Source organism: Tinamus guttatus, unplaced genomic scaffold, assembly GCF_059628265.1.
Source record: "Tinamus guttatus ecotype Peru unplaced genomic scaffold, ASM5962826v1 Tinamus_guttatus_pri_ptg000615l, whole genome shotgun sequence".
Taxonomy (NCBI): Eukaryota; Metazoa; Chordata; class Aves; order Tinamiformes; family Tinamidae; genus Tinamus; species Tinamus guttatus.
The window spans coordinates 1-22,738 of record NW_028289149.1 but is presented as its reverse complement, the minus strand read 5'-3'; the positions used below and the strand labels follow the sequence as shown (position 1 = coordinate 22,738).

General features: G+C 66.2%; 1 protein-coding gene across 1 annotated transcript; it reads left to right on the top strand.

The window, feature by feature from the left end:
• Positions 1 to 918: 918 nt before the first annotated feature.
• LOC148592384 (pre-mRNA-splicing factor SYF1-like) lies at positions 919 to 21,736 on the top strand (the record flags this gene model as incomplete). The annotated part of the gene is made up of 14 exons (XM_088535106.1): positions 919 to 946; positions 1,582 to 1,781; positions 1,954 to 2,083; positions 4,170 to 4,287; positions 4,663 to 4,747; positions 6,669 to 6,833; positions 8,191 to 8,335; positions 9,676 to 9,827; positions 10,651 to 10,770; positions 11,921 to 12,052; positions 13,286 to 13,417; positions 15,322 to 15,435; positions 18,699 to 18,861; positions 21,531 to 21,736. Coding segments are annotated over exons 1-14 (1,890 nt in total), but the record flags the coding sequence as incomplete, so codon positions are not given.
• Positions 21,737 to 22,738: the final 1,002 nt, after the last annotated feature.

Here is a 22,738-nt window from a genome sequence, read left to right as displayed (position 1 = left end):
GCAGGGACACGGGGAGGGGACATGGGGACACCCAGGGACACCGGGCGTTCTGCTTCATGCACAAGGTGGGGACACGAGGACAGCAGGGGACAGCGTGGGGACAGCGTGGGGATGCCCAGGGGACACCACAGGGGACACCAAGGAGAGAGGGGACATCGTGGGGAGCCAGATCAGATGGGGACACGGAGGGACATGGAGGGACGCGGCCAGGTGGAGATGGGGACACGGGCAGGGGACATGGGGACACGTTAGGGCACATGGAGGGACATGGGACACCCAGGGGACACCGGGCGCTGCTCTTCATCCACAAGGAGGGGACACATCCCCCAGATGTCACCGACGTCCCTGCTGCTGTCCCCAACGTCCCCATTGCTGTCCCCGCAGATGCCGGCGCGTGTGCTGGACTATCGCGCGTTCCTGGGTGCGCAGGGCACGTCACCCGCACCTGTCACATGCCCGATGTCCCCCCCAGTGTCCCCAATGTCCCTCACTGATGTCCCCAACATCCCCTGTCACTGTCCCAATGTCTCCTCTCGCTGTCCCCTGTCACTGTCCCCATGTCCCTGCAGATGTCACGCGTGTGGCTGGACTACTGCTCGTTCCTGGGTGCGCAGGGCCCCGTCACCCGCACACGTCACATCCCCAATGTTCCCTTCAATGTCCCCAAGGTCCCTCACTGCTGTCCCCAATGTCCCCCGCAATGTCCCCAATGTCCCCTGTCACTGTCCCCAGCGTCCCCTGTCGCTGTCCCCAATGTCCCCACAGATGTCACGCGTGTGGCTGGATTACTGCTCGTTCCTGGTGCGCAGGGCCGCGTCACCCGCACGCGCCACAGCCCCAATGTCCCTCACTGATGTCCCCAATGTCCCCTCTCACTGTCCCCAGTGTCATTTGTCACTGTCCCCGCAGATGCCGCGCATGTGGCTGGATTACTGCTTGTTCCTGGGTGCGCAGGGCCGCGTCACCCGCTACACGTCACATCCCCAATGTCCCCTTCAATGTCCCCAATGTCCCTCACTGCTGTCCCCAATGTCCCCTGTCATTGTCCCCAATGTCCCCGCAGATGCCGCGCTGTGGCTGGATTGCTGCTCATTCCTGGGTGCACAGGGCCGCGTCACCCGCACACGTCACATCCCCAATGTCCCCTTCAGTGTCCCCAATGTCCCTCACTGCTGTCCCCAATGTCCCCCGCAATGTCCCCAATGTCCCCTGTCACTGTCCCCAACGTCCCCATGTCGCTGTCCCAATGTCCCCACAGATGCCACGCGTGTGGCTGGACTACTGCTCGTTCTGGCGGCGCAGGGCCGCGTCACCCGCATGCGCCACAGCCCCAGTGTCCCTCACTGATGTCCCCAATGTCCCTCACTGATGTCCCCAATGTCTCCTCTCGCTGTCCCCTGTCACTGTCCCCAATGTCCCCGCAGATGCCGGCGCGTGTGGCTGGATTACTGCTCGTTCCTGGGTGCGCAGGGCCGCATCACCCGCACACAGTCACAGCCCCGATGTCCTGTCAGTGTCCCCTCGGTGTCCCCAATGTCCCCTCTCAATGTCCCCAGTGTCATTTGTCACTTGTCCCCGCAGATGCCGCGCGTGTGGCTGGACTACTGCTCGTTCCTGGCGGCGCAGGGCCGCGTCACGCGCACGCGCCGCGCGTTCGAACCGGGGCGCTGCGGGCGCTGCCCGTCACCCAGCACCGCCGCCTGTGGCCGCTCTACCTGCGCTTCGTGCGGCGGCACCCGCTGCCCGAGACGGCCGTGCGCGTCTACCGGCGCTACCTCAAGGTACTGGGTGCTGCGGGGCACCCATGGGTGCTGGGGGGGACCATGAGCACCTGTGGGTGCTGGGGGGGAACCCATGGGTGCTGCGGGGGGGGACTGGGTACTGCAGGGAGCCTGGGTGCGCGTTCTACCAGCGCTACCTCAAGGTGGGCGGGCACCCGTGGGTGCTGCGGAGGGACCCATGGGTGCTGCGGGGGGGGCCGTGCGCGTCTACCGGCGCTACCTCAAGGTGGGCACCCATGGGTGCTGGGGGACCCATGGGTGCTGCGGGGGGACTGTGCGCGTCTACCGGCGCTACCATCAAGGTGGGCGGGCACCCATGGGTGCTGGGGGGGGACCCATGGGTGCTGCAGGGGGGCCGTGCGCGTCTACCGGTGCTACCTCAAGGTACTGGGTGCTGCGGGGGACCCATGGGTGCTGCAGGGACCTGGGTGCTGCGGGGGAGCCATGGGCACCCATGGGTGCTGCAGGGACCTGGGTGCTGCGGGGGTGCCGTGCGCGTCTACCGGCGCTACCTCAAGGTACTGGGTGCTGCGGGGCACCCATGGGTGCTGCGGGGGACTGGGTGCGCGTCTACCGGTGCTACCTCAAGGTACTGGGTGCTGCGGGGCACCCATGGGTGCTGCGGGGGGACTGGGTGCGCGTCTACCGGTGCTACCTCAAGGTACTGGGTGCTGCGGGGCACCCATGGGTGCTGCGGGGGGGCCATGCGCGTCTACCGGCGCTACCTCAAGGTACTGGGTGCTGCAGGGCACCCATGGGTGCTGCGGGGGGACTGGGTGCGCGTCTACCGGTGCTACCTCAGGGTACTGGGTGCTGCGGGGCACCCATGGGTGCTGCGGGGGGACCAGTGCGCGTCTACTGGCGCTACCTCAAGGTGGGCGGGCACCCATGGGTGCTGGGGGGGGACCCGTGGGTGCTGGGGGGGGACCATGAGCACCCGTGGGTGCTGGGGGGGGGACCATGAGCACCCGTGGGTGCTGCGGGGGGACTGTGCGCGTCTACCGGCGCTACCTCAAGGTGGGCAGGCACCCATGGGTGCTGCGGGGGGACCCATGGGTGCTGCGGGGGGGGGCCGTGCGCGTCTACCGGCGCTACCTCAAGGTGGGCGGGGCACCCATGGGTGCTGGGGGGGACCCATGGGTGCTGGGGGGGGACCATGAGCACCCGTGGGTGCTGCGGGGGGGACCCATGGGTGCTGCAGGGGTGGGTCTGGGCACCCATGGGTGCTGTGGGGAGACTGGGTACTGCAGGGAGCCTGGGTGCGCGTCTACCGGCGCTACCTCAAGGTGGGCGGGCACCCATGGGTGCTGGGGGGGGGACCCATGGGTGCTGCAGGGGGGCCGTGTGCGTCTACCGGCGCTACCTCAAGGTACTGGGTTCTGCGGGGGACCCGTGGGTGCTGCGGGGGGGACTGGGCACCTGAGGGTGCTGCGTGGGGCCTTTGGGTGTCCCTGGGTGCTGCAGGGGGACCTGAGTGCCCATGGGTGCTGCAGGGGCCCTTGGGTGTCTGCGGGGGGCCCTTGGTGCCCCTGGGTGCTGCGGGGGGACCCAGGCACCCGTGGGTGCTGCAGGGGGGACCTGGGTGCCCCTGAGTGCTGCGGGAGGCTCATGGGTGCTGTGGGGGGGCTTGGGTGCTGTGGGTGCTATGGGGACCCTTGGATGCCCATGGGTGCTGCAGAGGGCTCTTAGGTGCTGCGGGGGCTCTTGGGGGCCCATGGGTGCTGCAAGGGGTCCTGGGCGCCCATGGGTGCTGTGGGGGGCCCTGGGGGCTGCAGGGTATCCTGGGGGCCCTGCAGCGCCCATGGGCGCCCCTGGGTGCTGCAGGGACCTTTGGGTGGCCATGCAGACCCCTGGGTGCCCATGCACACCCTTGGGTGTCCATAGGTGCTGCAGGGACCCTTGGGTGCCTATGGGGTCCCTAGGTGCTGGTGGGACCCTTAAGTGCTGCTGGGACCCTTGGGTGCCCATGGGGGCCCTTGAGCACTGTGGGGACCCTTGGGTGCCCATGGGGTCCTAGGTGCTAGGGGGACCCTTAAGTGCTGCTGGGACCCTTGGTCCTGTGGGGGCCCTTGGGTGCCGCAGGGGACCCTTTGGTGCCCGTGAGGTCCCTAGGTGCTGCGGAGGCCCTTGGGTGCTGTGAGCACCCTTGGGTGCACATGGGACCCTTGGGTGCTGCCGGGGACCCTCAGGGGCCCAAGGGGACCCTTGGGTGCCCTGGGTGCTGCGGGAGCCCTGGGTGCCCCATGGGGTCTGGGCGCCGCTGGCAGACCCAGGACAGGGATGGAGGTGGCCGGGGACACGGGAAGGGGACACAGGCCAGGGCGGAGGTGACGGGTGTCCCCATTGTCCCCGTTGTCCCCGTTGTCCCCAGCTGTGTCCCGAGAACAGCCGAGGAGTTTGTCACCTACCTGCGCTCGGCCGGGCGGCTGGACGAGGCGGCCGTGAGGCTGGCGGCCCTGGTCAACGACGAGCGCTTCGTGTCCAAGGAGGGCAAGAGCAACTACAGGTGGGTGCTGGGGCACCCATGGGTGCTGGGGTGACATGGGGCACCCATGGGTGCTGCGGTGACAAGGGGCGCCCATGGGTGCTGGGGGGGGTGACGTGGGGCACCCATGGGTGCTGAGGGATCCTGGTCAACGACGAGCGCTTCGTGTCCAAGGAGGGCAAGAGCAACTACCAGGTGGGTGCTGGGGCACCCATGGGTGCTGGGGTGACAGGGGGCACCCATGGGTGCTATGGGGTGCTGGGGGCACCCATGGGTGCTGAGGGATCCTGGTCAACGACGAGCGCTTCGTGTCCAAGGAGGGCAAGAGCAACTACCAGGTGGGTGCTGGGGCACCCATGGGTGCTGGGGGGCTGGGGACCCCCATGAGCACTGCAGTGACATGGGGCACCCATGGGTGCTGGGGGCGGCCGTGGTCAACGATGAGCGCTTCGTGTCCAAGGAGGGCAAGAGCAACTACCAGGTGGGTGCTGGGGCACCCATGGGTGCTGGGGTGACGTGGGGCACCCATGGGTGCTGAGGGATCCTGGTCAACGACGAGCGCTTCGTGTCCAAGGAGGGCAAGAGCAACTACCAGGTGGGTGCTGGGGCACCCATGGGTGCTGGGGTGACAGGGGGCACCCGTGGGTGCTGGGGGGCTGGGGACCCCCATGAGTACTGCAGTGACATGGGGCACCCATGGGTGCTGGGGGTGGCCCTGGTCAACGACGAGCGCTTCGTGTCCAAGGAGGGCAAGAGCAACTACCAGGTGGGTGCTGGGGCACCCATGGGTGCTGGGGGCGCCCATGGGTGCTGGGGTGACAGGGGGCACCCATGGGTGCTGAGGGATCCTGGTCAACGACGAGCGCTTCGTGTCCAAGGAGGGCAAGAGCAACTACCAGGTGGGTGCTGGGGCACCCATGGGTGCTGGGGGGGGACCCATGGGTGCTGGGGTGACGTGGTGCACCCATGGGTGCTGAGGGATCCTGGTCAACGACGAGCGCTTCGTGTCCAAGGAGGGCAAGAGCAACTACCAGGTGGGTGCTGGGGCACCCATGGGTGCTGGGGGGCTGGAGACCCCCATGAGTACTGCAGTGACATGGGGCACCCATGGGTGCTGGGGTAACATGGGGCGCCCATGGGTGCTATGGGGTGCTGGGGGCACCCATGGGTGCTGAGGGATCCTGGTCAACGACGAGCGCTTCGTGTCCAAGGAGGGCAAGAGCAACTACCAGGTGGGTGCTGGGGCACCCATGGGTGCTGGGGGGTGCTGGGGTTACGTGGGGCACCCATGGGTGCTGAGGGATCCTGGTCAACGACGAGCGCTTCGTGTCCAAGGAGGGCAAGAGCAACTACCAGGTGGGTGCTGGGGCACCCATGGGTGCTGGGGGCGCCCATGGGTGCTGGGGTGACAGGGGGCACCCATGGGTGCTGGGGGGTGCTGGGGGCACCCATGGGTGCTGGGGTGACGCGGGGCACCCATGGGTGCTGGGGGGTGCTGGGGGCGCCCATGGGTGCTGGGGTGACAAGGAGCACTGTCACCCTTAGCTGTCCCCTCACTGTCCCCTCGTTGTCCCCGCAGCTGTGGCATGAGCTGTCCCCCATTGTCCCTTTGTTGTCTTTGCAGCTGTGGCACGAGCTGTCCCCTCACTGTCCCCATGTGCCCTCGTTGTCTCCTCACTGTCCCCATGTCCCCTCACTGTCCCCTCACTGTCCCAGCAGCTGTGGCACGAGCTGTCCCCCATTGTCCCCCATTGTCCCCCATTGTCCCCTCGTTGTCCCCTCGTTGTCCCCTCGTTGTCCCCGCAGCTGTGGCACGAGCTGTCCCCTCCGTGTCCCCATTGTCCCCTCCGTGTCCCCATTGTCCCCTCATTGTCCCCTCACTGTCCCCGTGTCCCCTCGTTGTCCCCACAGCTGTGGCACGAGCTGTCCCCTCCGTGTCCCCATTGTCCCCTCCGTGTCCCCATTGTCCCCTCATTGTCCCCTCACTGTCCCCGTGTCCCCGCAGCTGTGGCACGAGCTGTCCCCTCAGTGTCCCCATTGTCCCCTCAGTGTCCCCATTGTCCCCTTGTCCCCGCAGCTGTGGCACGAGCTGTCCCCTCAGTGTCCCCATTGTCCCCTCAGTGTCCCCATTGTCCCCTCATTGTCCCCTCACTGTCCCCATTGTCCCCTCGTTGTCCCCACAGCTGTGGCACGAGCTGTCCCCTCACTGTCCCCATTGTCCCCTCGTTGTCCCCGCAGCTGTGGCACGAGCTGTCCCCTCACTGTCCCCATGTCCCCTCGTTGTCCCCACAGCTGTGGCACGAGCTGTCCCCTCAGTGTCCCCATTGTCCCCTCGTTGTCCCCGCAGCTGTGGCACGAGCTGTCCCCTCAGTGTCCCCATTGTCCCCTCGTTGTCCCCGCAGCTGTGGCACGAGCTGTGCGCGCTCATCTCGCAGCACCCGGAGCAGGTGACGTCCCTGGACGCCGGCGCCATCATCCGCGGGGGCCTGACCCGCTTCACGGACCAGCGCGGGCAGCTCTGGTGCGCCCTGGCCGACTACTACATCCGCTCGGGCCACTTCGAGAAGGTGGGGACACTTGGGGACATGTGGGGACACGTGGGGACACGTGGGGACATGTGGGGACACGGGGGGACATGGGGGGACACAGGACATGGGGACACATGGGGACACACAAGGACGCCCTGGCCGACTACTACATCCGCTCGGGCCACTTCGAGAAGGTGGGGACACGCGGGGACACGTGGGGACATGTGGGGACACGCGGGGACATGTGGGGACACGCGGGGACACGTGGGGACATGTGGGAACACGGGGGGGGCACGGGGGGACACAGGGGGATACAGGGAAACCCGGGGACACGGGACGCGCGATGACACACAGGGCTGCCCTGGCCGACTACTACATCCGCTCAGGCCACTTTGAGAAGGTGGGGACACTTGGGGACACGCGGGGACATGTGGGGACACGGGGGGATACAGGACATGGGGACACGCGATGACACACAGGGACGCCCTGGCCGACTACTACATCCGCTCGGGCCACTTCGAGAAGGTGGGGACACCTGGGGACACGTGGGGACATGTGGGGACATGTGGGGACATGTGCGGACACATGGGGACATGTGGGGATACGGGGGGATACAGGACATGGGGACACACGGGGACACGTGGGGACGCCCTGGCCGACTACTACATCCGCTCGGGCCACTTCGAGAAGGTGGAGACACCTGGGGACATGTGGGGACACGTGGGGACACGTGGGGACACATGGGGACACGGGGGGACACGGGGACACACAGGACATGGGGACACACGGGGACACGTGGGGACGCCCTGGCCGATTACTACATCCGCTCGGGCCACTTCGAGAAGGTGGGGACACCTGGGGACACGTGGGGACACGTGGGGACACGTGGGGATACAGGGAAACCCAGGGACACGGGACACATGGGGACACACAGGGACGCCCTGGCCGACTACTACATCCGCTTGGGCCACTTCGAGAAGGTGGGGACACCTGGGGACACGTGGGGACACGTGGGGACACAAGGGGACACGGGAGTGACCTGTGTCACCCCCCACACTTGGGTGTCCCAGGTCCCCCACGGAGCGTCCCAACACCCTGGTGTCCCCTGGGGCCACCCGCACTGGGCACCAGGGGGGACACAGCCACCACGGGGTTGGTGGCATCCACCAGGGGATGGTGGCCCTGGCACTGATGCCACCTGGGCAGGGTGGTGGCAGCCACCGGGGGTGGTGGCAGTGGCCACCAGGGGATGGTGGCCAGCAGGGATGGTGGCCCTGGCACTGAGGCCACCAGGGCAGAGTGGTGGCCTCCAGGGGGTGGTGACATCTTCCGGGTGTGGTGGCCCTGATGCCGCCAGGGGTGGTGGCCCTGGCGCTGACGTCCCCGCTGTCCCCAGGCGCGTGACGTCTACGAGGAGGCGGTGCAGACGGTGGCCACGGTGCGGGACTTCGCGCAGGTCTTCGACAGCTACGCGCACTTCGAGGAGAGCGTCATCGCCGCCACCATGGAGGGGCTGGGCGGGGACGCCGGGGACGAGGACGGTGAGGCCACCGCGGGGGACACCCCCCCACGGCCCACACGATGTCCCCAAGCCACCTCGAGCTCCTCCTGTCCATCCTCATGTTGGCTGCAGTTCTCCAAACCCATCTGAGGTGTCCCCAAGCCACCATGAGGTCCCCAAATCCATCCCTTGGTGGCCCATGCTCCTCTAGACCAATCCCAGATGTCCCCAAGGCATCATCATGTCCCCAAGTCCATCCTTTGGTGGCCACTGTGGTCCTCTAGACTAATCCCAGATGTCCTCAACCCACCATGAGGTCCCCAAGTTCATGCCTTGGAGGCCCATGGTTCTCCAGATCCATCCTAGATGTCCCCAACCCACCATGAGGTCCCCGAGACCATCCCTTGGTGGCCCATGCTCCTCTAGACCAATCCAAGATGTCCCCAAGCCATCATCAGGTCCCCAAGTCCATCCTTTGGTGGCCACTGTGGTCCTCTAGACCAATCCCAGATGTCCAAGTTCATGCCTTGGAGGCCCATGGTTCTCCAGATCGATCCTAGATGTCCCCGACCCACCATGAGGTCCTCGTAGCCATCCCTTGGTGGCCTGTGGTGCTCTAGACCCATCCCAGATGTCCCCAGCCCACCACGAGGTCCCCGAGACCATCCATTTGTGGCCTCCATGGTGCTCTAGACCCATCCCAGATGTCCCCAAGCCACCAGGAGCTCCTCATGTCCCTTATGTCCATCTTCATGTTGACCAATATGCTCTAGATCCATCCTAGATGTCCCCAGCCCACCACGAGGTCCCAAAGTCCATCCCTTGGTGGCCACTGTGGTCCTCTAGACCCATCCCAGATGTCCCTGGGCCACCTCGAGCTCCTCTTGTCATTTATGTCCATGCTCGCATTGACCACAATCTTCTAGACCTATCCCAACTGTCCCCAACACACCATGAGGTCCCCAAGTCCATTCCTTGGTGGCCCACGGTCCTCCAGACGCATCCCAGATGTCCCCAAGCCACCATGAGCTTCTCGTGTCCCTGATGTTCATCCTAGTGTTGACCCCAGTCCTCTAGACCTATCCAAAATGTCCCCAACCCACCATGAGGTCTCCAAGTCTATCCATTTGTGGCCTGTGGGTCCCTAAACCCATCCCAGATGTCCCCAAGCCACCACCAGGTCCCCAAGTTCATCCCTTGGTGGCCTCTGTGGTCCTCTAAACCCCTCCCAGATGTCCCCAAGCCACCTCGAGCTCCTGATGTCCCTCATGTCCATCCTCGTGTTGACCAAGGAACTCTAGACCGAGCGCCTGGTGGCACCGTGACATTGTCACCATGTCCATATGCCCCCTGGTGACACTGTTGTCCCCGTGTCCCCAGGGGAGGTGGCCCTGGAGCTGCGGCTGGCCCGTTTCGAGCGCTTGGTGGCCCGGCGGCCGCTGCTCCTCAACAGTGTCCTGCTGCGGCAGAACCCCCACAACGTGCACGAGTGGCACAAGAGGGTGGCCCTGTGCGAGGGACGGCCCGAGCAGGTGACACCGCGCGGGGACAGCGGGGGGGGGGGGACAGGGACAGCCTGGGGGGACAGGGACAGCCTGGGGACAGTGCGAGGGGATGGGGACAGCACGGGGGGACGGGGACAGCGCAGGGAGATAGCATGGGGACAATGGGGGGACACAGGGACAGCCTGGGGACAGGGACAGCACGAGGGGACAGCGTGGGGGACACAGGGACAGTGTAGGGGACATAGGGATAGCACAGGGGGACAGTGTGGGGACAGTGTGGGGGGGACAACACAGGTGGACAGCATGGGGACAGCAGGGACAGCACGGGGGGACATGAGGACAGGGAGGGGACATGGGGACAGCAGGGACAGTGCAGGGGGACAGAGGGACAGCACGGGGGGCCGGGGGGGCCGGGGGGGGACAGGGACAGTGGGGACAGCGCAGGGACAGCAGGGACAGGGCGGGGGGACATGGGGACAGTGAGGGGAACATGGGGACATCGGGGACACCAGGAACATCAGGGAGAAGCGGGGTAGAGGGACTAGGGGGACACAGGGACATTGAGGACATGAGGGAGCAAGGGGAGGGCATGAGGACCTTGGGGATTGGGGAGGACACAGGGACATCAAGGGACATCAGGGTGACAATGGGGACTCCAGGGTGCCCCCGGGGTGTCCCTGGTGTCTCCCTGCTGTCCCCGGTGACGCCGGTGTCCCTGAGCTGACATCGCTGTCCCCGAGGTGTCCCTGCTGTCCCTGGGTGACACTGCTGTCCCCGGGTGTCCCTGGTGTCCCCAGGATGTCCCTGGTGTCCCCGCTGTCCCCGGGTGACGCCGCTGTCCCTGTCCCAGGTCATCCAGACGTACACGGAGGCCGTGAGCACCGTGGAGCCCCTCAAGGCCACCGGGCGTCCCCACAGCCTGTGGGTGGCCTTCGCCCGCTTCTACGAGGAGCACGGCCAGCTGGACGACGTGAGTGTCCCCAATGTCCCCAATGTCCCCACGTTGTCCCCCATGTCCCCCTGTGTCCCCCGTGTCCCCTCTGGGTGGCCTTCGCCCGCTTCTACGAGGAGCACGGCCAGCTGGACGACATGAGTGTCCCCAAGGGTCCCCTGTGTCCCCAATGTCCCCACGTTGTCCCCCATGTCCCCCTGTGTCCCCCGTGTCCCCCAATGTCCCCACGTTGTCCCCCTGCGTCCCCCCGTGTCCTCCTGTGTCCCCTCTGGGTGGCCTTCACCCGCTTCTACGAGGAGCACGGCCAGCTGGACGACGTGAGTGTCCCCAAGGGTCCCCTGTGTCCCCAATGTCCCCAATGTCCCCACGTTGTCCCCCATGTCCCCCTGTGTCCCCCGTGTCCCCTCTGGGTGGCCTTCGCCCGCTTCTATGAGGAGCACGGCCAGCTGGACGACGTGAGTGTCCCCAATGTCCCCACGTTGTCCCCCATGTCCCCCTGTGTCCCCCGTGTCCCCTCTGGGTGGCTTTCGCCCGCTTCTATGAGGAGCACGGCCAGCTGGACGACGTGAGTGTCCCCAAGGGTCCCCAATGTCCCCACCATGTCCCCTATGTCCCCTGTGTCCCCCCCAAGCCCTGAGAGTCCCTTGTGTCCCCTGCCTGTCCCCCACCCCCACAGGTGCCAGGGGTCCGCCCACACCCCTGATGTCCCCAGTGCCCCCGGTGTCCCTAATGTCCCCAATGTCTCTGCTACCCCCACTGCTCCTGGTGTCCCAGTGCCCCCGATGTCCCCAATGTCCGCAGTGTCTCTGATGTCCCCTATGTCCCCCAATGTCCCCAATGCCCCCCAGTATCCCTAACGTCCCCCAATGTCCCCCGTGCCTCCAATGTCCTCAAGGTCCTCCATGTCCCCAGTGTCTCTAATGCCCCTGATGTCCCCAATGTCCCCAATGCTCCCCAGTGTTCCTAGTGTCCCCAGTGTCTCTAATGCCCCCGATGTCCCCACTGCCCCAATGCTCCCCAGTGCTCCCCAATGTCTCTGCTGTCCCCAGTGCCCCCAATGTCCCCGATGTCCCCAATGTCTTTGCTGCCCCCACCTCCACCAATGCCCCCAACGTCTCTGCTGCCCTCACTGATTGCTGATGTCCCCACTGTCCCCGTGTCCCCGCAGGCGCGCACCATCCTGGGCAAGGCGACGCGCGTGGCCTTCCGGCACGTGGAGGAGCTGGCGGCCGTGTGGTGCGAGCGGGGCGAGCTGGAGCTGCGGCACGGGGCGCCCGCGGCCGCGCTGAGTGTGTTGAGGGTGAGGACATGGGGACACGGGGACACGGGGACACGGTGACACCATGTGGTGCGAGCGGGGCGAGCTGGAGCTGCGGCACGGGGCGCCCGCGGCCGCGCTGAGCGTCCTTAGGGTAAGGACATGGGGACACGGGGACACGGGGACATGGGGACATGGGGACACGGGGACATGGTGACACGGGGACACGGTGACACCGTGTGGTGCGAGCGGGGCGAGCTGGAGCTGCGGCACGGGGCGCCCGCGGCCGCGCTGAGCGTCCTCAGGGTAAGGACACGGGGACACGGGGACACGGTGACACGGGGACATGGGGACACGGGGACACGGGGACACGGTGACACCGTGTGGTGCAAGCGGGGCGAGCTGGAGCTGCGGCACGGGGCGCCCGCGGCCGCGTTGAGTGTGTTGAGGGTGAGGACACGGGGACACGGGGACACGGGGACACGGTGACATGGGGACATGGGGACACGGTGACACCGTGTGGTGCGAGCGGGGCGAGCTGGAGCTGCGGCACGGGGCGCCCGCGGCCGCGCTGGGTGTCCTTAGGGTGAGGACATGGGGACACGGGGACATGGGGACACGGGGACACGGGGACACGGGGACACCGTGTGGTGCGAGCGGGGCGAGCTGGAGCTGCGGCACGGGGCGCCCGCGGCCGCGCTGAGCGTCCTCAGGGTGAGGACATGGGGACACGGGGACATGGGGACACGGGGACACGGGGACACGGGGACACGGTGACGGGGTGACATGGGGACACGGTGACACCGTGTGGTGCGAGCGGGGCGAGCTGGAGCTGCGGCACGGGGCGCCCGCGGCCGCGTTGAGTATCCTTAGGGTGAGGACACGGGGACACGGGGACATGGGGACATGGGGACACGGTGACGGGGTGACATGGGGACACGGTGACACCGTGTGGTGCGAGCGGGGCGAGCTGGAGCTGCGGCACGGGGCGCCCGCGGCCGCGCTGAGTGTCCTCAGGGTAAGGACATGGGGACACGGGGACACGGTGACGGGGTGACATGGGGACACGGGGACACGGTGATGGGGTGACACCGTGACGGGGTGACACCGTATGGTGCGAGTGGGGCGAACTGGAGCTCCAGAGCCCATACAGGACGGGAGCTCGGGGTGGCCCTATCTGCCCCCTCCCCCTGCCTTGTCCCCCGGTGTCACCTGCTGTCCCCGGTGTCCCCCACTGTCCCCCGGTGTCACCCGCTGTCCCCGTGTCCCCCGCAGAAGGCCACGGCGCTGCCGGCCAAGCGGGCCGAGTACTTCGACGCGTCGGAGCCCGTCCAGAACCGCCTCTACAAGTCGCTCAAGGTCTGGGCCATGTTGGCCGACCTGGAGGAGAGCCTGGGCACCTTCCAGGTGGGTCCCTGTCCCCTCGCTGTCCCCTCGCTGTCCCCACGGGTCCCCAAGGGTCCCCACGGGTTCCCCAGCGCCACTCGGGGACCTGCTGCTCCTCCCCGGGGTCCCCTCTGGGGTCCCCTCTGAGGTGTCCCCTGGTGCCCCCCATGTCTGGTACCCGCTGAGGTCACCTCGGTGTCCCATGGGGTCCCCCTTGGTGCCCCCCTGTCGCCCCTTGGGTTCCATCTGTCACCCTTGAGGTCCCCAAGCCACCCCTTGGGGTCCCCTGTCATCCCTCGGGATCCCCCTGTCACCCCTCAGGGTCCCCTTGTCACCCTGTGACATCCTTGAGGGTCCCCCAATAGCCCTTGGGGTCCCCTTCTCAACCCTCAGGGTCCCCTTGTCACCCTTGGGGTCCCCAGCACCCCTTGAGGTCCCCAAGCCACTCAAGGTCCCCTGTCACCCCTTGGGGGTCCCCTTGTCACCCCCTTGGGACCCTCTTGTCACCCCCCAGGGCCCTATGGCATTTTTCAGGGTCCCCCTGCCACCACTTGGGGGTCCTCCTGCATCTTTTGGGGTCCCCTGTCACCCCTTGGGGTCCCCTGATCCGCCCCAGTGCCCCAGGGGGGCCCTAGAGGTCCCCAACCCACCTTGGTGCTCCCTGTCCCCCTTTGGGTGTCCCCAAGGTCTTTAGGTGTCCCCAAGGCCCCTGGGCTCCTTTGCTGCCCCTCGGGGTCCCCTTCGGGTGTCCCCAAGACCTTTGAATGTCCCCAAGGCGCTTGGGTGTCCCCAAGTTACCTGGGCTCCTTCGCTGCCCTTCAGGGTCCCCATTGGGTGTCCCCAAGACCCTCGAGTGTCCCCAAGGGTGTCCCTCACCGCGCCCACCCTGGGTGCTCCCTGTCCCCCTCTGGGTGTCCCCAAGGTCTTTGGGTGTCCCCAAGACCCCTGGGCTCCTTTGCTGCCCCTCGGGGTCCCCTTTGGGTGTCCCCAAGACCCTCGAGTGTCCCTAAGGCCCCCAGGCTCCTTTGCTGCCCCTTTGGGTGTCCCCAAGACCCTTGAGTGTCCCCAAGGCTTTTGGGTGTCCCCAAGCCCCCTGGGCTCCTTTGCTGCCCTTCAGGGTCCCCATCGGGTGTCCCCAAGACCCTCGAGTGTCCCCAAGGGTGTCCCTCACCGCGCCCACCCTGGGTGCTCCCTGTCCCCCTCTGGGTGTCCCCAAGGCCTTTGGGTGTCCCCAAGCCCCCCGGGCTCCTTTGCTGACCCTTTGGGTCCCCTCTGGGTGTCCCCAAGACCCTTGAGTGTCCCCAAGGCCCCCGGGCTCCTTTGCTGCCCCTCAGGGTCCCCTTTGGGTGTCCCCAAGTTCTCTGGGTGTCCCCAAGGCCTTTGGGTGTCCCCGAGGCCCCCGGGCTCCTTTGCTGCTCCTTTGGGTCCCCTTCAGGTGTCCCCAAGTTCTCTGGGTGTCCCCAAGGCCTTTGGGTGTCCCCAAACCCCCCGGGCTCCTTTGCTGCCCCTTTGGGTCCCCTTTGGGTGTCCCCAAGACCCTCGAGTGTCCCCAAGGGTGTCCCTCACCACCCCCCCAGCCTCTTTGCGCCCACCCTGGGTGCTCCCTGTCCCCCTCTGGGTGTCCCCAAGACTCTTGAGTGTCCCCAAGCCCCCCGGGCTCCTTTGCTGCCCCTTTGGGTCCCCTCTGGGTGTCCCCAGGGCCCCTGGGTGTCCCCAAGGCCTTTGGGTGTCCCCAAGCCCCTGGGCTCCTTTGCTACCCCTTTGGGTCCCCTTTGGGTGTCCCCAAGACCCTCGAGTGTCCCCAAGGGTGTCCCTCACCACCCCCCCAGCCGCTTTGCGCCCTGTCCCCCTCCCCAGGGTGTCCCTGTGGGTGTCCCTGCGGGTGTCCCTCCGGTGGCGCCGCGGTGACGCGCGTGTCCCCGCAGTCCACCAAGGCCGTGTACGAGCGCATCCTGGACCTGCGCATCGCCACCCCCCAGATCGTCATCAACTACGCGCTGTTCCTGGAGGAGCACGGCTACTTCGAGGAGAGCTTCAAGGTGGGGACACGGGGACATGCGGGGACACCGCGGGTGCAGGGGACAGCGTGGGGACACCACGGGGTGCAGGGGACACCATGGAGTGCAGGGGACACTGCAGGGACGTGTGAGGACAACACAGGGTGCAGGGGATGCTTGGGGATACGCGGGGACACCGCGGGTGCAGGGGACACCGCGGGGTGCAGGGGACAGCGCGGGGACACGTGGGGACAATGCGGGTGCAGGGGACATGGCAGGGTGCAGGGGACAACGCGAGGATGCATGGGGACAACGTGGGTGCAGGGGACAGCGTGGGGTGCAGGGGACATGTGGGGACACGTGGGGACAATGCGGGTGCAGGGGACACGCGGGGACAACATGGGTACAGGAGACGCATGGGGACAACGCGGATGCAGGGGACACTGTGGGGTGCAGGGGAAGTGTGGGGACACGTGGGGACAACGCGGATGCAGGGGACAGCGCGGGGACACGTGGGGACAATGCGGGTGCATGGGACGCATGGGGACACCACGGGGTGCAGGGGGCACCATGGGATGCATGGGACACCGCGGGGACACTGTGGGATGCAGGGGACAACACAGGGATGCGTGGGGACAATATGGGTGCAGGGGACACCGTGGGGACACACGGGGACACATGGGGACACTGCAGGGTGCAGGGGACACCACGGGGACATGCAGGGACAGCGTGGGTGCAGGGGACACCGTGGGGTGCAGGGGAAGTGTGGGGACACGCGAGGACAACGCGGATGCAGGGGACAGCGCGGGGACACGTGGGGACAATGCGGGTGCATGGGACGCATGGGGACACCACGGGGTGCAGGGGGCAACGTGGGGTGCAGGGGACATCACGGGATGCATGGGACACTGTGGGATGCAGGGGACAACACAGGGATGCGTGGGGACAATATGGGTGCAGGGGACAGCGTGGGGACACGCGGGGACACATAGGGACACTGCGGGGTGCAGGGGACACCACGGGGACATGCAGGGACAATGTGGGTGCAGGGGACACCGGGGGGACACGTGGGGACAATGCGGGTGCATGGGACGCATGGGGACACCACGGGGTGCAGGGGGCACCATGGGATGCATGGGACACCGCGGGGACACTGTGGGATGCAGGGGACAACACAGGGATGCGTGGGGACAATATGGGTGCAGGGGACAGCGTGGGGACACACGGGGACACATAGGGACACTGCAGGGTGCAGGGGACACCACAGGGACATGCAGGGACAATGTGGGTGCAGGGGACACGTGGGGACATGCGGGGACAATGCAGGTGTAGGGGACACCATGGGGACACGCAGGGACTGCGCGAGGACAATGCAGGTGCAGGGGACACTGCGGGGACACCACGGGGTGCAGGGGATGCGCGGGGACACCACGGTGACACTGTGGGGTGCAGGGGACACCATGGGGACGTGCAGGGGACACTGTGGGGTGCATGGGACACCACAGGAACATGCAGGGACAACGCGGGTGCAGGGGACACCGTGGGGACACCACGGGGACAACACGGGTGCAGGGGAGGCTCGGGGACATGCGGGGACAATGCGGGTGCAGGGGACACCACGGGGACACGCAGGGACAACATGGGTGCAGGGGACACGTGGGGACACCACGGGGTGCAGGGGACACCGCGGGGACGCACAGGGACAACATGGGTGCAGGGGACGCGCGGGGATGCGAGGGGACACGTGGGGAAAACGCAGGTGCAGATGACACCGTGGGGACAAGCAGGGACAACGCGGGTGTAGGGGACACCGCGGGGACGTGCGGGGAAAACACGGTTGCATGGGACGCCAAAGGGTGCAGGGAACACCATGGGGACACGCGGGGACAACATGGGGACACGCGGGGACTATGCGGGTGCAGGGCACACCACAGGGATAACACAGGGACGCGGGGACACGTGGGGACAACGTGGGTGCAGGAGACACCACAGGGTACAGGGGACACCATGGGGATACGCAGGGACGACGCAGGTGCAGAGGACACCAAGGGGACAACATGGGGACACGTGGGAACAGCATGGGTGCAGGAGACAAGGGGACATTATGGGCACTGGGGGGACACCACGGGAATTGGGGACACCGTGGGGCACAGGGGGATGTTATAGGCGTTACGGGGACACTGTGGGCATTGGAGGACACTGTGGGCCCCAGGGGGACACCATGGGCATTGGGGACACCGGGGGGACACTGTAGGCGTCAGGTGGACACTGTGGGCCCCAGGGGGACACCACGGGCAGTGGGGACACCGTGGGCGTCCAGGGGACACTGGTGGGCATCAGGGGGACACTGTGGGCGTCCAGGGGACACTGTGGGCGTCCAGGGGACACTATAGGCATTAGGGGGACACTGTGGGCCCCAGGGGGACACCACGGGCATTGGGGACACCGTGGGCGTCCAGGGGACACTGTGGGCCTCAGGGGGACACTGTGGCTGCCTGGGGGACACCGTGGGCATCCGGGGGACACCGTGGGGCACAGGGGGACACTGTGGCCGTCCTGGGGACAGCACGAGCGTCCAGGGGACACCATGGGCATCCGGGGGACACCGTGGGGCACAGGGGGACACTGTGGCCGTCCAGGGGACACCGTGGGCATCCAGGGGACACTGTGGGCCTCAGGGGGACACTGTGGCTGCCTGGGGGACACCGTGGGCATCCGGGGGACACCATGGGGCACAGGGGGACACTGTGGCCATCCAGGGGACACCGTGGGCATCCAGGGGACACTGTGGGGCACAGGGGGACACTGTGGCCGTCCTGGGGACAGCACGAACGTCTGGGGGACACCGTGGGGCACAGGGGGACACTGTGGCCGTCCTGGGGACACCATGGGCATCCGGGGGACACCGTGGGGCACAGGGGGACACTGTGGCCGTCCTGGGGACAGCACGAGCGTCTGGGGGACACCATGGGCATCCGGGGGACACCGTGGGGCACAGGGGGACACTGTGGGTGTCAGGGGGACACCACGGGCATCGGCGGGACACCGTGGGCGTCCAGGGGACACTGGTGGGCATCAGGGGGACACTGTGGGCGTCAGGGGACACTGTGGGCCTCAGGGGGACACTGTGGCTGCCTGGGGGACACTGTGGGCATCTGGGGGACACCATGGGGCACAGGGGGACACTGTGGCTGCCTGGGGGACACCATGGGCATCCGGGGGACACCATGGGGCACAGGGGGACACTGTGGCTACCGGGGGGACCCCGCGGGCGTCCGGGGGACACGGGCCCTTGCTGTCCCCAGGCCTACGAGCGCGGCATCGCGCTGTTCCGCTGGCCCAACGTGGCGGACATCTGGCACACCTACCTGAGCAAGTTCACGGCGCGCTACGGCGGGCGCAAGCTGGAGCGGGCGCGGGACCTGTTCGAGCAGGCGCTGGACGGCTGTCCCCAGAAATACGCCAAGAGTGAGCGCGCCGCGCGGGGACACGGCGGGTGGCAATGGGGGGCACCTGGTTGGGTGGGCGGCGCCCATTTGGGTGGGTGGCACCGTGTAGGGTGGGTGGCATGTGGTTGGGTGGGTGACACTTGGGTGGGTGACACTTGCGTGGGTGGTACTGTGTAGGGTAGGTGGCACCATGTACGGTAGGTGGCACCTCGTTGGGTGGGTGACACTTGGGTGGATGGCGCCATGTAGGGTAGGTGGCACCTGGTTGGGTGGGTGGCACTTGGGTGGGTGACACTTGGGTGGGTGGCACCATGTAGGGTGGGTGACACTTGGGTGGATGGTGCCATGTAGGGTAGGTGGCACCATGTAGGGTGGGTGGCACCTGGTTGGGTGGGTGACACGTGGGTGGGTGGCACCATGTAGGATGGGTGGCACCATGTAGGTTAGGTGGCACCTGGTTGGGTGGGTGGCACCATGTAGGGTACGTGGCACCTGGTTGGGTGGATGACACTTGGGTGGATGGCGCCATGTAGGGTAGGTGGCATCTGGTCAGGTGGGTGACACATGGGTGGGTGGCACTGTGTAGGACAGGTGGCACCTGGTTGGGTAGGTGGTTTCCAGTTGGGTGGGTGGCACTGTGTAGGGTAGGTGGCACCTGGCCAGGTGGGTGACATTTGGGTGGGTGCCACCATGTAGGGTAGGTGGCACCTGGTTGGGTGGGTGGCACGTGGGTGGGTGGCACCGTGTAGGACAGATGGCACCTGGTTGGGTGTTTGGCTCCCATTTGGGTGGGTGGCACCTTGTTGGGTGGGTGACGCTTGGGTGGATGACACCATGTAGAGTAGGTGGCACTTGGTTGGGTGGGTGATGCTTGGGTAGGTGGCACCGTGTAGGACAGGTGGCACCTGGTTTGGTGAGTTACACTTGAGTGGGTGGCACCATGTAGGGTGGGTGGCACTTGGTTGGGTGGGTGACACTTGGGTGGATGGCACCATGTAGGATGGGTGGCACCGTGTAGGGTGGGTGGCACCTGATTTGGTTGGTGACACTTGAGTGGGTGGCACCATGTAGGACAGGTGGCACCTGGTTGGGTGGGTGGCTCCGTGTTGGTTGGGCGGCACCATGTAGGGTAGGTGGCACCTGGTTGGGTCGGTGATGCTTGGGTGGGTGGCACCGTGTAGGGTGGGCGGCACCTGGTCAGGTGGGTGACGCTTGGGTGGGTGGCACCGTGTAGGACACGTGGCTCCTGGTTGGGTGTTTGGCTCCCTATTGGTTGGGTGGAACCATGTAGGGTGGGTGGCATCTGGTCAGGTGGGTGACACTTGGATGGGTGGCACTGTGTAGGGTAGGTGGCACCTGGTCAGGTGGGTGACAGTTGGATGGGTGGCACCATGTAGGGTAGGTGGCACCTGGTTAGGTGGGTGACGCTTGGGTGGGTGGCACCTGGTCAGGTGGGTGACGGGTGGGTGGCACCGTGTAGGACAGGTGGCTCCTGGTTGGGTGTTTGGCTCCCTATTGGTTGGGTGGCACCTGATTGGGTGGGTGGCATCTGGTCAGGTGGGTGACACTTGGGTGGGTGGCACCATGTAGGGTGTTTGGCTCCCATTTGGGTGGGTGACACCACTGAGTGTGGGTGACACCAGGTTGGGTGGGTGGCACCGCATGGGGTGTTTGGGTCCCGGTTGGGCGGGTGGCACCGTGTAGGGTCCTGGCATGGACATGGGGCAGGCAGGGTTGGCAGCTCCCCCATTGGGCACCCATGGGTGGCAGTGGGGCCAGACACCCACCTGGGCACCCACACGTGGCCATTGGAGCAGAGCCTCGAATGGGCACCCATGGGTGTCTTGGGTGCTCACTAGGGCAGCCCCCAACCGGGCACCCATGGGTGCACCTTGGGGTGTCCTAAGCGGTGATAAGGGCCGAGCACCCATGGGTGACACCCAGGGTGGCTTTTGGGGCAGCCCCCCAACCAGGCACCCATGGGTGCACCTTGGGGTGTCCTAAGTGGTGATAAGGGCTGAGCACCCAAGGGTGACACCCATGGTGACTTTTGGGGCAGCCCCTCAACCAGGCACCCATGGGTGGTCATTGGGACAGCCCCCCAACCGGGCACCCATGGGTGCACCTTGAGGTGTCCTAAGCAGTGATAAGGGCCGAGCACCCATGGGTGACACCCAGGGTGACTTTTGGGGCAGCCCCCCAACCAGGCACCCATGGGTGGTCATTGGGACAGCCCCCGAACCGGGCACCCATGGGTGCACCTTGAGGTGTCCTAAGCAGTGATAAGGGCCGAGCACCTAAGGGTGACACCCAGGGTGACTTTTGGGACAGCCCCCCAACCAGGCACCCATGGGTGGTCATCGGGGCAGCCCCCCAACCAGGCACCCATGGGTGCACCTTGGGGTGTCCTAAGCAGTGATAAGGGCCGAGCACCCACGGGTGACACCTAGGGTGGCTTTTGGGGTGGCTCCTCAACCGGGCACCCATGGGTGGTCATCGGGGCAGCCCCCCAACCAGGCACCCACGGGTGCACCTCAGGGTGCCCTGGACAGTCCTAAGGGCAGCCCCCACCCCCCGCGCACCCAAGGGTGACACGCGGGACCCCCCAAGCCCCGCGCGACGCCAACCTCCCCCCTTGGCGCGACGCCCAGGGGCGGCCCGTGGCTGAGCACCCTTGGGTGCCCGCAGCCATCTACCTGCTGTACGCCAAGCTGGAGGAGGACTTCGGGCTGGCGCGGCACGCCATGGCGGTGTACGAGCGGGCGACGCGCGCCGTGCTGCCCGCCGAGCAGTACGACATGTTCAACATCTACATCAAGCGCGCGGCCGAGCTCTACGGCGTCACCCACACGCGGCCCATCTACGAGAAGGCCATCGAGGTGGGGACGGGGCGGGCGCGTTGGGGTCGAGCTTGGGCTTGGGGTTGGCTTTGGGCTAGGTCTTGGCCTTGGTTGTAGCCTTGGCCTAGGTCTTGGCCTTGGGCTTGGGTTTGGTCTTGGGCTTGGGCTTGGTCGTAGCCTTGGCCTAAGTCTTGGTCTTGGCCTAGACCTTGGCTTTGGTCTAGATATTGGCCTCAGTCTTGGCCTAGGTCTTGGCCTTGGTCGTGGCCTTGGCCTAGGTCTTGGCCTTGGCCTTGACCTTGGCTTTGGTCTAGGTCTTGGCCTTGGTCGTAGCCTTGGCCTAAGTCTTGGTCTTGGCCTTGACCTTGGCTTTGGTCTAGGTATTGGCCTCAGTCTTGGCCTAGGTCTTGGCCTTGGTCGTGGCCTTGGCCTAGGTCTTGGCCTTGGCCTAAGTCTTGGTCTTGGCCTAGACCTTGGCTTTGGTCTAGGTATTGGCCTCAGTCTTGGCCTAGGTCTTGGCCTTGGCCTAAGTCTTGGCCTTGGCTTTGGACTTGCCCTTGGGCTTGACCCTGGGTTTGGTCTAGGTCTTGGCCTTGGTCGTAGCATTGGCCTAAGTCTTGGGCTTGACCTTGGCCTTGGCCTTGGCTTTGGTCTAGATATTGGCCTTGCTCTTGGCCTAGGTCTTGACCTTGGCCTTGGATTAGGTCTTGGTTTTGGCCTAGATCTTGGCCTTGGCCTTGGTTTTGGCCTAGATCTTGGCCTTGGCCGTGGTCTATGTCTTGCCTAGACCTAGGTCTTGGACTCATGCTAGATCTTGGTCTTGGCCTGGGTGACGGTCATGGCCTTGGCCTTGGTCTTGGCCTAGGTCTTGCCCTTGGCCTCGGTCTAGGTCTTGATCTAGGTTTTTGCCCTTGTTCTTGGTTTTGGGTTTGGTCTTGAGGGATGTCACATGGGTACGGGGTGGATGAGAGGTTGGAGGAGGTGACGCTTGAGGACTTGGCCTTGACCTTGGCCTTGATGTAGGACCTGGCTTTATCCTCGGCTTGGGCCTTGTCT